This window comes from Chamaea fasciata, unplaced genomic scaffold (genome assembly GCF_029207755.1).
Source record: "Chamaea fasciata isolate MVZ Bird 193981 ecotype frontalis unplaced genomic scaffold, bChaFas1.0.hap1 SCAF_42, whole genome shotgun sequence".
NCBI lineage: Eukaryota > Metazoa > Chordata > Aves > Passeriformes > Sylviidae > Chamaea > Chamaea fasciata.
The window spans coordinates 1212647-1228535 of NW_027094127.1; the positions used below are offsets into that span (position 1 = coordinate 1212647).

Here is a 15889-nt window from a genome sequence, read left to right on the forward strand (position 1 = left end):
GCATCCCTAAAAGCCCTAAGCCCTGCCCATAGCCCAAGAGGTAGCCACAGAGTAGTAAGGGGCAGATTACTTCTGAATCCCAGAAAGAGCAGCAAAGAGTGTGCTCAGAGGTCTGTGGGTGATAGCTGAGACACCCTTGTTACCAAGTGGACAAGACAAAATATCAGTGACCACGTGTCCTGTGACTGGCCCCCAAAGGAGCAGAGAAATGGGCTGTTGGAATGTCAGTTGCTAATTACTCCTTGGTCTAATCCCAAGGCACTTTGGCACAGCTTAGCTGTGCCATTCCAAAACCATGCGCTGCATGAGCGTTGTGGTCTCCTGCCACCAGCTTGGAAAGTGACTGATTTTCAATGTCATTTTAGGTGGCCATAAAGAAAATCAATCTCCAAGGACTGCGGAAGAAGGAATTAACCTTCTCTGAATTACTGGTCATGAAGATGAATGGGAATCCCAACCTGGTCAACATTTTAGACAGGTGAGTTGTTGTGCTTCTGTCCCATGAATGTTTGGTTACCTCTTGCAGAGACGCAAAGTAAAAACCCACTTTGGTCACTGGCAGAAAATAGAGCTGTTAATTATTGGTTGATTCTTATTGCTCTGTTCATCTGCCATGGATGGGAAGAGAGTGCATCTTGCCTGCATGAGTCGTGCCTGGCATGTGTAGTTTGAAAAGTGTTCAAAGACCTGGATCAATCGTATCTAAGTAAATCAACAGCCTGCAAGTTCAGTGCTGCCATGTTGTTTTGGGGCTTGATTTTTTTTCAAGTATCTTCTTAGGTGCGGATAAACGAAACAAGGATTTGCCTTGGATTGTGTCTCCTCTTTTCCATGGCTTTGCATGGCAGGAAGACTAGGGGCTTTTTTCCCAGAAACATGCAGCTTGACTGGTCTTTTATTTGGCCTGTTCCTAAACTGCATTTTTCACTTGCTGGCATCTCCTTTTTCACAGCTCTGCCTTTCTCCTTGAGACAGACTGCAAACACTGCACAACCTAGAGGCAATGTCATTCCTTTTATTCTCTCCTTGTCACAGAGGGACCTGGAAACAAGAATCAAGCACGAGACCAAGGTAGCCATGCATGTTTATGTCTATGCCCTTGTTTCCTTCTTTCAGCTACCTTGTCAATGAGCAATTCTGGCTGGTTATGGAGTACGTGGATGGAGGCACGCTGAGTGAAATCATCAGCAAGGTCTGCCTTTCTGAAGACGAGATGGCAGCAATCAGTCGTGAGGTCAGGGATCCCATCTGTACTTCTCAGGCCTTGGGCAGGGTGGTCTGGGAAACTGGGCTCAGAACTGGAGTGATTCCATGTGCCAGCCTTTGTTTCTGTATTGCTGGTGTGCTATGGACAGGCAAGAGCATCTCAAGACAACTGCCTGCCAGGGCCTCTGCACTCACTGGACTCTGATCCTGTACTCTTATCTCCTGCTGTTGTATTCTCGCTCTGTTTCTTGTATTTGTATCTGCCCTTCTCCGCCTTGCCTCTTTAAATGTTTACCTCAAGCCTGTCTGCACTGCATTCCTTGCCTGTAAAAGCCAAGGTGGTGGCAGCAGGATTTGAAACAAAGTGCAAACAAAAGAGAGAGATTCATTTCTCACAGTCCTAAGCTGAAAAGGACAGCAGTGCAGCCAAAATGCTCTCTGCTCATGGAAGGGAACTGCTGTGATACTTCCAAGTCTGTGCTGAGGCCAGCAATAAAACCTTTGTCATGCAGCCTCCCAGCCAAAAGTGATCCAACTTGACAGCAAAGGGAGGGACATTTTCTTTCTTGGCAACCCTCGTTTGACCTCTGCATGAAGAGAGCACATGCACTGCAGCAGCAGTCATTCTGGCTGCTTTGCAGAAGGCAGTCTACAAAGGCAGTTGCTGCTGCTCTTCCAAAGGCTGGCATGCCTCTCCTTAGAAAGGTGCTGCTCTGCTAGTCTTGGAGCAGCAAGCTCTTCCTCTCGCTGGCACTGTGTTCTGCCATGCCGCCCCATTCCCCTGGAGAGGGAATTTTTAGGCTGTTTCCTTTCTTGTGTGATGAAATCACTTCCCTAAGTTTCGCCCTCCTGTTTCTGTTTTCTCTCTCAGTGCCTGCAAGGATTGTATTTTCTTCACTCGAAGCACGTGATCCACCGAGATGTGAAGAGCCACAACATCCTTCTGGGAAGCGACGGCTCTGTCAAGCTGGGTCAGTGTATTCTTAGTCAGGTGCGACGTTCCAAGCACGCAGAGCGTGGGGCTGCTTTGAGTGACTGCCAGCTCCCCAAAAATGGTGCTGGTGGGAGTGCAGGGGCTCCTGTTGCAAGCTGAAGGCAAAATTGCAACATGCACAGAGGTGTGACAAGGAACCACAAGCAGTCAAGAGTGGCGTGGGTCTGTGTCCCTTCCAGAGGGAGAGAGCTACAATCTAAAGCTTCAGGGGAATAAAGGACACTGCTGTGAGCAGTGTTTAGAAAGCTGGCATTTTTTTGCAGGTGGCCAATACCACACTTCCTGGGCTTAAGCCCCGAGGAAAGGAAGTGTGGACAGTGCTCCAGGAGATTCAAGAGCACATTCTTAGACTGAGAGCGGGGAATTCTTTTCTTTGGGTTCCTAATTTGAGGTGGTTTTCATTGTGTGTTGTTTTCTCCACAGCTGATTTTGGCCTCTTTGCTCAGCTCCTCCCTGAGCAAAGTAGGCAGAGCTCAGTGGCCAGGACACCTGGGTGGATGGCTCCTGAAGTTATGAAAGACCAACCGTATGGCCCCAAAGCAGACATTTGGTCGCTTGGAATCGTGGGCATTCACATGGTGGAAGGAGAAGTTCCTTCCTGGAATGAAACTCCTGTCTCGGTAAGGTGCAAATGCTCACCGATCCCGCTGTCTTTCTCAGCTGTCCCATGCTGTGTGTGCCATTGGACAAAATCCCATTGCCATCTGCTGGCACCACTTGCAGCTCTTTTTAGAAGGTGGCCTCCTAAAAGTGTCCCCTGCAGCACATCAGCATCTGCTGTAGCTTTGGTTGCATCAGAAGGGAAGTGGAAGGTCAAGCAGTTCAGAAACCTGCCATTTTGCCCTCCAGCCATGCCTGACATTTGCTTTTTGAACCATGTTGGAGCTCTGTCTCTGAAGGAAAGGAATTTTACTGTGGAATGTTTAGATATGTTCTTAGTACCCTTGGAAAGGGAGGTTTAATCTTCGCAGTTTCAATTTTATAGACAAAGTAAGAAAAGAGGAAAAAGCCAAGGAAAACCCCAGAGAAAAAGAAAAAGGAAAAATAGCAAAAGCAAGTGAAAAAGGGAAAGAAAAAAAAAAGAAAAGCCAAAAGAATAGAGAAAAAGAAAAGCCAAAAGAAAGATCAAAAGAGAAAAGAAACAATCACCAAGTAAATCCCAAAGCAGTCGTGCTTCCTTTTTCCTTTTTTGACCACAGCACAACAATTTTTCTCCATGCTGTAGCATCTTTCCCAAATCCTGTGAGTCTTCCAGATTTTCAGCTTTTCAAGACATCTGTCTGGGTGGCCTCTCTAAATTCAGGATGTGTTGCTCCCCAGCTGCAGTTAGAATTGTATGCCGGACCCTGAGCTGTTTCTGGGTACTTTAAAAAGTTGATGGGCTTGCAGTCAGGTGCCCGTGGCTGGGATCCAAGGGGTGCGGTTGACGCCGCTGCTGTTCCTTTACCGTGGGAGCAGGGACAGCCCTGGGTTGCACAGTTGTAATGACAGGGAGCACTGCAGCTCCCCACCATGCCCAGTGGCTGAGTTCAGCTGCAGAGGGACACGATCAAAGCCCCTTTGATCTCACCTCTGGTGGTGTGAGAAAAGGAAAGCAAGCTGCCATAAGTATTTGCACTCAAGGGGAGTTTGTTTGCTGGTTTAGGTTTGGAAATTTTTCTCTGGATTGAAGAAGATAATAACAAAGTCTCTTTGGTCACCATCTATTTCAGTGCCAGCAGCACAGAGCTGTTGGTATTGTGATGGGCATTTTTACAGAGACCAGCTCAGAAGCCTCCTGGTGTCATGCGCAGAGCCTGCCGAAACTTGCCGTTCTCTGCCCGGCACTTTCTGCGCTGGGCACACATGAGTGCATTGACTCGAGTATCCAAATGAGCATTGGCTTATCATAGGGATGGCACTTCTCCTTCCTCTGATTTGACCATGAGAAGGTTTCCTTTTGCCACATAAAGAAGCTGAAACTTGCAGACTGCGGACAGACAGAGCTGTAGGTGTCTCCTCTGTGCCCAAAGAGGCATTTTCATGGCAAAAGATTGGTGCAGGCATCTTTTTGTGTCTGTGTTGAATAGGAGATTCCAAATGTTTGTTTCCTTCCCCGAGGAACGCCTGGTGGATTTCCTTTCATTTCTTCCAATTCCCATTGTTTTCTGGAACAGGACAAAAGGCCTGATGAGTTTTGTTTTATGGCAGCTGTGCGGAAGGGACCAACAAGCAGTGCAGAGGTGCCTTTCATGTAATAATCCTTGGAAATAGTAGGGTTAGTTAGACTAGCAAAGTGCCTCTTCTAAAAAGCCTGTCAGGCTGCTGTGAATCCTCAGAGAAGGAAACATGCTTTTGCTGATGGAGTTCCCACTAACTACGTCAGTCAATGAAATAGCTGCCAAAGCAAGATCTGCTGGATGTTGGAAATCTGTGGCTGCATGGGCATTGGGGTTTTTGTTGGTACAGGAAAGTCAGCTCTGCCTCTCGGCCAGGGCACAAACTGTCGCTGCAGAGTGGAGCTTAAACAATGGGATCTGGGAGGGCAGTTGCAGTTCCAGGGAAAGAAGCAGGTGGAGCCGGGTGTTTCCATTTTCTCCAGCCTCAACTGCTGATAGCCACTGGAGGGAGACCAAGGCTGTGGCAGCCCAACCTGTTCTTGCCGCGCACACGTCACTTCCTGAGCTGCTGCCTGCAGACAGACGAGGCACGGCGCTGGTCTGCCAAGGAGCTGCTGCAGGTAAAATGCCAAGGGGCCGCAGGGGAAACAGTGTCCCAGGGACGGGCTCCTCCTGCACTGAAGTGCAAGGCATCAGATGAGCTCCCCTCCTCCTCACTTCCACACTTGGTGCTTTCAAATGAGAACGCTGAGGAATCCTAGAGTGGCCTGGGCTGGCAGGGACCTGTAAAGTTCATCTGGTCCAAGTGGCCTGCAATGAGCAGGGACATCTTTGAAGAGATCGGGTTGCTCAGAGGCCTGTCCCATCTGACCTTGAATGGTTCCAGGGACAATGCACCTACCAGCTCTCAGGGCAACCTGTGCCAGTGCTGCACCATGCTTTGAGTAAACAGGTTTGTTGTTAGACCTGCTCTGACTCCATCCCCATTTTGTTTAAAAGTATTAGCCCACTTGCTATTGGAAGTGGACCTATGTAAAAAAGTCTTCTATTTTCCCTCAGAAGCCACTTTGAAGTTTTAGAAGGTGGCAATAATGTCTCCCTGGGGTCCATTCTTCTTTCTTCAGGCTGTATAAGTCCAGGTCTCTCAGCCTGTCTTCAGAGGACAGGTGCTCTGTCCTCTGACTGTTTCTGTTGCCCTGTTTTGTAATTTGGTGGGGTGCTCAGTTCTATCTAATGGCAAAAGAGTTGAAGTAGAGCAATGTGGAGAACAGAGGCATGAAATAGTGGTGGAGGAAGCATAGGAAACCAGTCCCAGCCAAGCAGTCAGGCATTTGGCCGTGGGCAGAAGGGGCTGTGGAGGGCTCACTGGGAGCCTCTGAGGGGTTCTGGTTTGTACCCCCCCTCCACTCTTGGATGTTTCTGCCACGCAGACAGGGACAGCTGAGGGTGACTGGTCCCAGCCCCATCTGCTGCCTGGCACAGTCAAGCCGATGGCAACTGCCCCAGGGTTTACTGCCAGCTTGTGTGGCAGAGAGGGAAGTGCAGGATCCAGTGCCGCTCGGCTGTCCCTGCTGGGAAGGAAGGTGCCAGCCAGCACAGGAGGGGCAGGGCATGGAAAGGTAGGCACTGTTCCGTGTCCCTGTGGAAATCAGCACAGTGCCTGTCTTTCAAAGAGAGGGACCTGTGTGAGTCATAGAGGTATCCTGGAAAGAGGAAACCCCAGGGAAATTTCTAGAGCAGCGGCAGGGCAAAAGTCCCATCAAGATGAAGACACCAGAATAAACAGATGAGTGGGATTCTGGGCCAGGTTTGCCTATGATGCCAAGGTCCTCATACGAAGCTGTAGGTGCAGATTGTCCCACTGGTCGTGTTTCTGGCTCTTTCTAGAAACCAGAGGGACCCTGATTGAGCCTGTGAAGCACTAAGCTTGGAAAGTCATGGTTCATTGATTTTTGGTTTGTGTTTTTTATTTTCTTTCCTGTGGACAGCATCCGTTTGTAAGATCAGGAAATTCAGCATTCACCCTGACACCGCTGATCATGGCAGTGAAGAAGATAAAGAAGAAGGAGTAGACATGAATGTGACATTCATGTAATGACTGGTTATCTCAATAACCACCTTAGAGAAGGCTTGTAGAGTAGGATTATAGGTTTGATATTCTATATTATCTATATAGAATAGGGTTATGAGGAAATAAAATTGCTGAAACGTAAGCTCATCTGGAAGATTCCGTTCTTTCTCACCCTGTCAATAAGTGCAGCTTTTCTGTCTGAGTGTTCCGTTGTCTGTTGAAGGTGCAGAGTGACATTGACAGCTTCTTAGGTGTGCCTTGAAAGTGGGGAAGGCTCCGCTTCAGTCATCCTCTCCAGACCACAGTGCCTTTGGAATATGGCCCACTGACCGTATTTTGCACACCTGTGGTACTTCAATTTGAGGCAGAAAGGACAGTGGCATTGGCAGGCAAAACCAAAGGAGGAGTGGGGCAGCCAAAAGATCCTGTGCACATGCAGGTCTTCAGCTGTGGCTCAAGAGCGTTTGGGTTCGTGCCATTTGGATTTGTATCCCGAAGTGCAATCTCTTTGGCTGCAGGAGAGTCTTGCTCAAGTGAGAAATCAGCAAGATCAGTGAGAGTGCTCTGAGAGGTTTCCTCTGGTGCAGAGCTGTCAGCGTCTGTGAGGTGAGAGCGGACGCAGTCTCGCCCAGGGCGGAGGCCCCTGGCAGAGCCCGGAGCAGCCTGAGCCTGGGCAGAGGCAGGCTGCAAGGAGGCCCTTGTAGCCTGGGAGCAGGCGAATGCTCCGCTCTCAGAGCCCGGCTGGCAGCCGGCCGCTCCCGAGGGGAAGCGTAGCCCAGCTGGGCACAGCACAGACGGGTGGCATCGGCCGTCTGCAGTCTGCACAGGAGCAGAGAAAGGCAAACGGCAACCGAGGGCTGCAGGCCTGGCTGAGGATTCCCACTCTTGTGCCGGCTGCCCTGGAACTCCTGGCAAAGGGGAGCAGTGTGTGCAGCACTCCGGGCACAGGGGAGGGAGCCGGGCTGCTCCGCAGGCTCCAGCACCGAGTAGTGTCCTCCAGGCACGGCGCTTCTGCCGAGGGAACCGAGGTTGGCGGGCGGCAGGGACAGCTTGCCCCAAGGGCCAAACACACACACCCACTGCAATGGAATGCTGCTTTTTATTGCCTTTCCCAGCCCAGGGCGAACCATGTGCCCTTTCCCTTTGGCTGGGTACTGGGGAGCTTTTATTCTCTCCTGACTGCCTACCTTTCTGTCCCCTCCCCTCTTCTACTACTTCCCTTTTGGTCTGGGCTTCAAGCTGGCCCCTCTCCCAGCTCCCAGCAAAAGCCAACAAATTAACTAGAACAAATCCAAGCCATAAATAACAGTACCTAGAACCAACAATTTTCATTCATTTTTGTAATCATCTTCCGGCTGCAGCAAAATATTACCCTGTATCTCACAGAGGGAATCGGGGATGAGCCTGTGGCTGGCGCTTGAGCAGGGAACTGATTTGGATGGGAGCAGGCGGCTTTCAGTAGGTGACTGGTGTTTTCTTGATTAATTTCTGAAGGAAAGACACAACGTGGCTTCAGTCAGCAAACACCTTTTCAAGGTGCAGTGACAAAATGCTTGGGAGCAATTCCCAGAGAAGGAAGGTGCTGAGAAAATCTTGAACTGAAAGAAATCATGAATTCCCTTAGCATTAACAGAGAGAGTTGAGCTGTCTATTTCCTCCAGTGCACTGATTAATGTGTGCAAGTGGCTACCTTAGCCTTGAGAATGGAGTAGTCCTCCTAAGAAGGTAGCGGGAATGCATTCAAGGGGAAGCAAGTGGTTCTAGGAGGCTCTTGAGCATCAGAGGAGAATTTGAGGAATGGGATGTTCCCCGAATGACCACCAGAGATCCTTAAGAGAGCCCTACTCTCTCGTTCTTCACTTCTGAGACGTGATTTAAATTTGTCCAATAATTTGAGGGAATATTTAGCCTGTGAGTTTCTGCAAAGTAATGAGTAGGTCTTATTTCCATGGTTACAAATCAGTAGGTGAGATTTCTGAGTGAGCACATGTTAGAGAAGTGATTCCCCACACAGGCAGCACTGAAATAAAGTCATGCCTCCTTTCTCACACTGAGCTGGCACCGGGGACCGGGCCCTGCTTGGGAACTTCCATTTTAGTCCCTTCTATTGAAAGGTGAGAATGAAACTTCTTCCAGCCGTTTCCCTCTGGTTTCCATTCTTGGGGGCCAAAGCTCTGTGCTGCAGGTGGCCCGGGTGTGTGCAGAGCAATGCAGCCTCCACAAAGCCCTTGGTTTCCCCACAAGCCATCATGATTTCTTGCCAGGTGTGCCCAGCTGTGGCAGGAGAAAGAGCCCGCAGCGCAGTGGGCGCCGTGCCCTGCCCAGCCGGGGCACTCTGGCACAGAGCAGCAGCAGTGCCAGCACCTTTCAAACCACTCCTGCCTTGGCTTCGCCTGGGACACAGAAGCCTCTGGAAAGCAGCACCACATGTCGCGTTCCCGGCTTGGAGCAGCTGCTGCTGGTGGGGGGCAGACCTGGCCCCTTGTATCGCTTCCAAGTGGGAATCCAGGTGGAGACAGAGACATACATACAGAGAAAGCCCGGGCTTGTCCAAGAAGTGGGCAAATGTATGGGGGAATGTGTTAGGAATCATTTCAACTGTTGTGCCAACACTGCCTGCTCTCCTTTTCTCTCTTCACATTTCCTCTTCTTTTCCATCTCACATTTCCCCCCCTTCCCACTCACAATTCTCACAGTTTTCCTGTCGTGTTTCCCTCCCAGTTTTCTCATTTCCCCCACCCTGTTCAGCTCACTTTCCTCCTGCTTTATCTCTCATCTTTTCCCACCTTCCCACTCTTGCCTGGTTTTTTCTTCCCTCATGCTTCTCACCATTTTTCCCTCACTTACCCTGCCCTTTTCTCCCCTCACGTTTCTCTTTTTTCTCCGTCATATTTCTCAGTATTTTCTCTTCTCGTTTCTCACTTTCACCCTCCGGTTTCTCGCCCTTTTCCTCTCACATTTCTCACACTTTTCCCCTCACGTTTAGCATTCTTTCCCCGTCACGTTCCTTTTACTTCTCCTCTTGCATTTTGTGCCCTTTATTCACTCCTGTTTTCTGCCACTTTTCCCATCAAACTTCCCACCTTTCTTTCCCCTCATGTTTTCTGCCTTTTTCTGCCCTCTGGTTTCTCACTCTTTTCCCCGCAGGATTCTCACCATGTTCCCCTCACGTTTTCTGCCCCTTTCTCTCTCTTTGCCAGTCAAGTTTCTCCCTCTTTTCCCCCCACATTTCCTTCCATGTTTTCCCCCGAGAGTTCTCATGCTTTTCCCCTCATGTTTTTAGAATTTTCCCATTGTATTTCCTGCCTTTTCCTCCTCTCACCTTCCTCTCCTGTTTTCGCTCACATTTTTCACCATTTCCCACTCAGGTTTCCTTCCCTTTTCTTCCCTCACACTTCCCTCCTTTTTTCATTCACATTTCTCACACTTGTCACCTCACGTTTGCTGCCTTTTTTTCCCCTCACATTTCTTAAGCCACTGCTTCCTGTCAGTGACTGTTCCTCTTCAGAAGCTGAGGGGCTTCTCTTCTTTCCTCCTGTCATCCCCTACTCCAAATAATGGGCGCCAGAGCAGCGCTCCAAGAAGCCCCTGCCTGTGCGTCTGCTGAACAGAATGTCGCTGCTCAGCTTGAAGAATCCCATTAAGAACAACCTCAGCTGCACTGCACTTCCTGCTGCAGTTTTGATTAGTGTTTCAATTCTATAGGGTCTTCACAGTGTTCTAAATAAAGAGGTACCCCGAGGGATACACATGGCAGGTGAGCAGCCACTGCACCATCCGCCCCAAGCGGATCCCATCTCCGTTTTCATCACCTCACAGTCACTGTGACTCCTGCCTGGACGAAACCACTTGTGATGCTTCTTGATGCTAAACCAAGTCCATCTGCACAGGAAATGCTTTTGGCCCTCTCCTGGAAAAAAAAAAGAAAAGTTTTTATTTGAAAACATTCAAACCCCGGAGTTTCTTCCTCTGTTCACCTATTTGAATTGCCTCGACATCCAAATACTGCCAGCCGCCGTTCCAAACTGGCTGGTCTGTGTTGGTGTGCGCAGAGCAGAGGTGCCACGCCGTCTCCGTTTCCCGGGTGTCTGTTAATGTCCATTTCAGCAGACGGCTGAGGGCTCGGCCTGCCCCAGCCGCCATCTTGTGCGTGGCTGCCTCTGCTCTCTGGCCTCCATCTTGGGCGTGGCTGCTCCAGCCCCGGCCGCCATGTTGTTCTTGGCTGCCTCAGCCCTGGCTGCCATCTTGTGCATCCACCTAGTCCAACTCTGAAACAAACGTGTCGCTGTTTTGCCAGCAGTCAGCACCAGAGACGCCAACACCAGCGTAAGGAGTAAGCGGCTTTTACTGGAGTGCAAAGCAGCAAAGGAGTACCAGAGGATAAGCTAAGCAATGCACCTGATTATTACAGCAGAAGACTGCCCGTAGGGATTAAGAAAGGTACATCGCCAGTTACCCATATGCTTTGCCATCCTCCTGACACACTCGTCAGCTGGCGAGCCCCTGTCACACCAAAGGATTGGAAATGCACTCCCCGTAGCCAGGGATTCCTATGCAGCTGGCCCACCCACAGGCCAGGCCGCAGACTTTGCTGTTAGAGACCCCAGATTTTATTCTGTTGAATAAACAAGCTACCAAAACTTTTAGTGCAGGAACATCTGATTTCATCCTTCTCTTGGCCCGGGCTCAGAGAGGAACCAAGGCAGTTTGACCATATATCTTCAAACAAGACCACACAGATCTGATTCTGTGGCCTTGTCTGGCTTCTAAGTGCGGAAAGGTAAATACCTGTTGCACTACCAACCGGATTCATCTATCATCCCGGTAACGGTCCTGCCTGTTTTGTTTATGAGCCCATATAAATACAATGTTTGGTTGGAAGGGTCGTCCGGAGGTTAGCTTTGGCTTAGGGCCTGTTGTTGAGTTTTTAGTACTTCACCAGAATTGTCTTTTTACAGGCAGTGGCGCTGTCCCCTCGGCTGCAATGGCATCTTCAGCTGGTCCCACAGGGATTGCCAACACTCTGGTTGTGCTGCACTCCTTGTGAGCGGAGTCGTCAGTCTCTTGGGTGAGCAGATTCTCTGTCACGGAGTCCAAAATTCTGCTCTGGGATGCACCAAGGTAACAAGAGGAAAGCGCTTCTGCAGTTCTGACATGGAAATTGTCCTGCTGCGTGGGCTTTGCTGTGAGTCTGAAACACAGCAGCTCTCTGGCCTTTCGGTGCTGCTGGCTGAGCTAGCTGCTGCCTACTCAAGGCTCAGGTAGGCACCTGAGCTGCCTCGCCGCACTGCAAAATCCATCTCAGTGCTCATGGCACGCCCAGATGCCTCATCTCAGTGGAAGTCCCACCGGCAGTGTCAGAGCAGCGGCTCCTCGGCATTGGTGCTGCCTGTGCTCTCTGCCCTGGCCCTGGCCCTGGCCGTGGCAGTGCTGGCCCTACTGCCATGCATGCACAGGGAATGGGAACTGCTGCCTGACGTTTTTCAGCTGCGCCACTGCTGCTGCTCAAGACACCTCAATGAATGGATTAGTGGGGTTGTGGGCCATATGAGCCTGTGATAGCAAGGTCCTGGACATGAAGGCAGAGGTGCAGAGTGTCCTGCCAGTCCTATTTCAGCGTATTTCTGGGAACCAGGGAATCCCTCTTGATCCTATGAGGCACTGAGTTTGCAAAGTAATGGTTCCATTGTTGCTGTTGTTGTTGCTGCTGCTGTTGTTGTTCTTGTTGTTTTCCCTTTGTGCTGCATCCCTATTTGATGCCAGCCGAGCCTCTCTCCAGATGGGCATCTCTGATCATTGCAGTGAAGCAATGCAGGCAGTTCAGGAGGTGGTGACGACCATTTCAGGATGACTCTCTCCAGTTCAAGCCCTGAGTGGGAGTCAGAATAAAAACTCTATCAAACCTCAACTCCATTGGAAGATTCCCTTCCTTGTCACCCTGTGAATAAGGTCTACATGACCTTTCTGAATTGTCCATTGTCTTTTCAAGATGGAAAATCCTGTTGATGGTGATTTTGGTTCAGTTAGGAATTGCGGAATGGTCTCCTTCTAATGCCAACACGATTTCTGCTTTTCTATTTCCTTCATATATATTCCTACCTCTGTCGACTACTGTTGTATAGTTATATAGTTCCTAGGTAACTTCAGTACTTTTCCTCCTCTGATAGGCAGAAAGACAAAACACGTTCCAAAGTCTCCTATCTGATCTTGCCTCCTCTAGGAGCAAAGGTTGAAACAGCAGTACTGATAGGCAGTACAGCTAGGAGCAAGAAAGAGGGGCTCCAGAGGAGGTGGGAACAAAGCAGGGATATTTCCTCATTTCTTGTGCTGCTAATTGAGAATTCTTGTCAATTATGCTAATGTTCCACACTTGTAAAACCACATTTGCCCTATGTGGGGCGGGTGTTTTTCCATACCTGCCCCTGGAGGCCTCCAGTTAAAGGCCAGATTTGATATTACCTGCTATAGTAATGTGGCAAAAGTGGGTTGTTTTATTTTTCAGTCATTAGGGCACCACTTCCTCCACACTGCGGTGCCTTTGGAATATGGCCCATCCGCCCTTGTTTGCACAGCTCTGGTCCTTCTACATGAGGCAGAAAACACATTTCCAGCCAAAAGCCCACAAGGAGTGGGGCAGCCAGAGCATTCTGTGCAGTTACAGGCCTGCAGCTGTGACTCGAGAGGGTTTTGGTTGCTGCCTGCTGTGGCAGGTGCGTCTCCTCTGTGACTGCCTCTGCTCCTGGCTGCCCATGGATAGCAGGTACAGGGTTCTGCAAGGAGAATGGAACAGGTTGGTGATGTCTGCTGGCAAGAGAGTGCAGTGGAAAAGATTGGGGAAATGTTTGACCGTAACAAACTGTGAATTCCTTAAGCTTTACCAGACAGTTCTTAGTCCTGTATTCCCTCTTAGCAGTGCAAGTGGTTATCTGAGGTGGGAGAATAAAGAGAGTGGGCCTGCTGAAAAGATAGCTTCAATGTCTTAAAGGGGAAGAAATTTGTTTTCAGAGGCTCTTGACCATCAAAGGAGAATTTGAGGCGTGAGATCTTTCCCAAATGACCACCAGAGACTTTTAAAGCGACCTCTATTCTGATGCAATTAATTTTGTGGAAGTGATTCAAATATATGAAACTGTGTGCAGGGGGTTGGGGTGATGCCTCTGAGGGCCATCCTGCTGTAGTGTCTGTGGCAGCCATTCTGAAGGACATTTCCTGGTGTCTTGGATCTCAACTGCTGCCCTGGACAATGGAAGTAGTCCTTTGGCCTTTTGGCCAGCAGTCATCCAAACTGACTCCTGCTGGCCTCTTCTCGCTCTCCTCGTTTCTTGTGGTGTTTTAACAGTGGAACATGGTGCCCAAGATGGAGGATGGAAACGAGCTGTCTGTAGCCCTTGTAAATCTCTTCTTTCCCTTTGCTCACAGCTGATGACTCTTGGCTAAGAGAGACAAGCTGTCATCTCTGACTGCTTTGTTCTTTTTGACTCGAGGTGGAAGTGTTGTCATCTGGCCAGGCAGCCTGCAAAGGCCTCCTGCAAATGAGTGACAAGGAGGAGCCCCAGGATCGGCGTGAGCCACAGGAACTGCCTCCACCAGAAGTGCTGCCGGTTGAGAATGACCTGAACGTGTTGGAGGACAAGAGCACTCCGTGGGGGGAGGTAGAACATTTGAACCAGGAGCTGCAAGTGTGTCTGCAGCCCTTGGAGGGGGGAAAGAGCCCTTGGGATGAAGTGGAATGGTCCTTGTGGCAGTCGTCCTTCAGAAAATCTCTGAAAATGGAACATAAATCTGACCATGAACTCCAGTAAAACCAGTCTTTGACTTTGAGCCATCCAGTCAAAGGGAAGTGGACGTGCAAAAAAACCATTTAAAGAGCCCTGTGTGTGGCAGGCTGACAGCATCTTCCTAAGGGCTTGCATTTGGAATGGCATCTCAGGGCCATCTCTGCCAGCCACCTTTCTGAACCAAACTCATTTCTTCTCCCAGATCTACACAGGCTCTTGCACCAAACCTGCTGCAGCAGGAGCATTGTGTCAAGGAGCCTTTGCTCCCCAAGCCAAGAAGGTGAGCCCGGGCAGTCGGTTCATCTGCAGCGCTGACACAGCTGCTGCTCAGCAACAGCAGATCGAGGAGGACTCCCTGGAGCTACTGAGTACGTCTTGTGTATTTCTTGTCTGAGGGGCGGTGTCTTGTGTGCACGTGGCAGCGTAGCTGGACCAAATGTTCCTCCTCAGTCTGATATCACAGGGACATTTAGGATTCTCTATAGGAACCTGTGTAGAAAATCAGTCTCTGCTGGCCATTTTTGCTTCAGATCTGTCTGTCTGGTTCTTTGGTTGTTGTTACCCAGCTCACGACAAAGGGTTCAGAGCCCCAGCAATGGGGCTGCATTTTTTAGGTGTCTCCTGGAAGCTGGGATCTCTGCTTGAAAGTCAGCATCTTGAATTTTGTTTTCCTCAGGGACAATTGTGAGCATGGAAAATCCCATGACAGAATACATCAAAGTCAAAAATATCAGCAGTGGGTGAGTCCAACCACAAAACCATGGGCCAGGTGTTTTCCTGGTAGAATATCTATCAAGTCTGAAGTCAGGCAAGCTGCAAAAATATTCAGACACTGAGGATAGATTGTCCCATCTCTCAGTATCAGTCAGAGTTTGTAAGCATGACCAGAAGACATTGTCAAATTGTCAAATTGTCACACTGCCAAGGCCTTGCCTGGAGCAAGGAATATGACCTGGTTGATCTCCTGGTCTCTCAAGCATGGGACAGCTCTGTGTTAATTTCCTTTGCATTTTTGTATATCTATAATCAGCTGGCCACAATACCAGAGGGAGAAGGATCTTGCTTGCCTGAAAGAGAAACCTACCCTCTGCCATAGCTTTCTTTCCAAGAGTTTGCTGAAGGAAATCCTCCATGGTCAGGATTAGAACTGCATAAGTTAGAGACTGAAACCTGAGAAGAAAGAAGAAACCCTCTTTCTGAGCTGAGGCAGTAATCCCCAATGCTTCAGGCCCAGTGGCCATGCACTTGAGAGCAAAATGCATCATCTGCCTTCTGACAGAGCCCTTCTGCATCCTGCAGGTTCTAGGCATTTCCAGCAGAGATCTCCAGTCTGGGCTGGCTTTCACTCCAAGGTCTAAACGGTTTCTCCTTTCTTTGCTGCTCTTTTGTTTCTAGGACTTTTGGAGAGGTTTGTAGAGCGCTCGACACTGCCACAGGAGGAGAGGTAAATGTCAACAGCCCCCACAGACTCTGCTGCTCTTGGGGGCTTTCCTCTCTGTGTCAGCTGTGGCTGCAGCTTTGGCTAGAGCTGTGTTGAAAAGACACAAGAAGCACAGACTTGTGGCAGCCTGCCAATTGCATTTGGGACAGTCTTTGTCTTTCTCAGCTGCCAGAAGGAAGGCAAGGAGGGTAGTGGCTCCTTTCACTGAAGGACTCGCTCACTTGCTGAATTGCTTAAACAAAGGTGGTGCCTCCTCGAGCATCTCCCTGCTCTTTGGGGCTACAGCTTGAGTTCTGAATT

At 49.7% G+C, this 15889-nt stretch overlaps 1 protein-coding gene across 1 annotated transcript in view; it reads left to right on the forward strand.

The window, feature by feature from the left end:
• Positions 1-6371, forward strand: part of LOC136303899 (serine/threonine-protein kinase PAK 3-like) — a 124809-nt gene extending 118438 nt beyond the window's left edge. Inside the window, exons 8-13 of the mRNA XM_066207599.1 lie at positions 366-478; positions 1117-1234; positions 2078-2177; positions 2624-2820; positions 4782-4919; positions 6288-6371. Coding sequence (XP_066063696.1) covers positions 366-478; positions 1117-1234; positions 2078-2177; positions 2624-2820; positions 4782-4919; positions 6288-6371 — 750 coding nt within the window. The remainder of the gene's footprint in view (positions 1-365; positions 479-1116; positions 1235-2077; positions 2178-2623; positions 2821-4781; positions 4920-6287) is intronic.
• The last annotated feature ends 9518 nt before the right edge of the window (positions 6372-15889 follow it).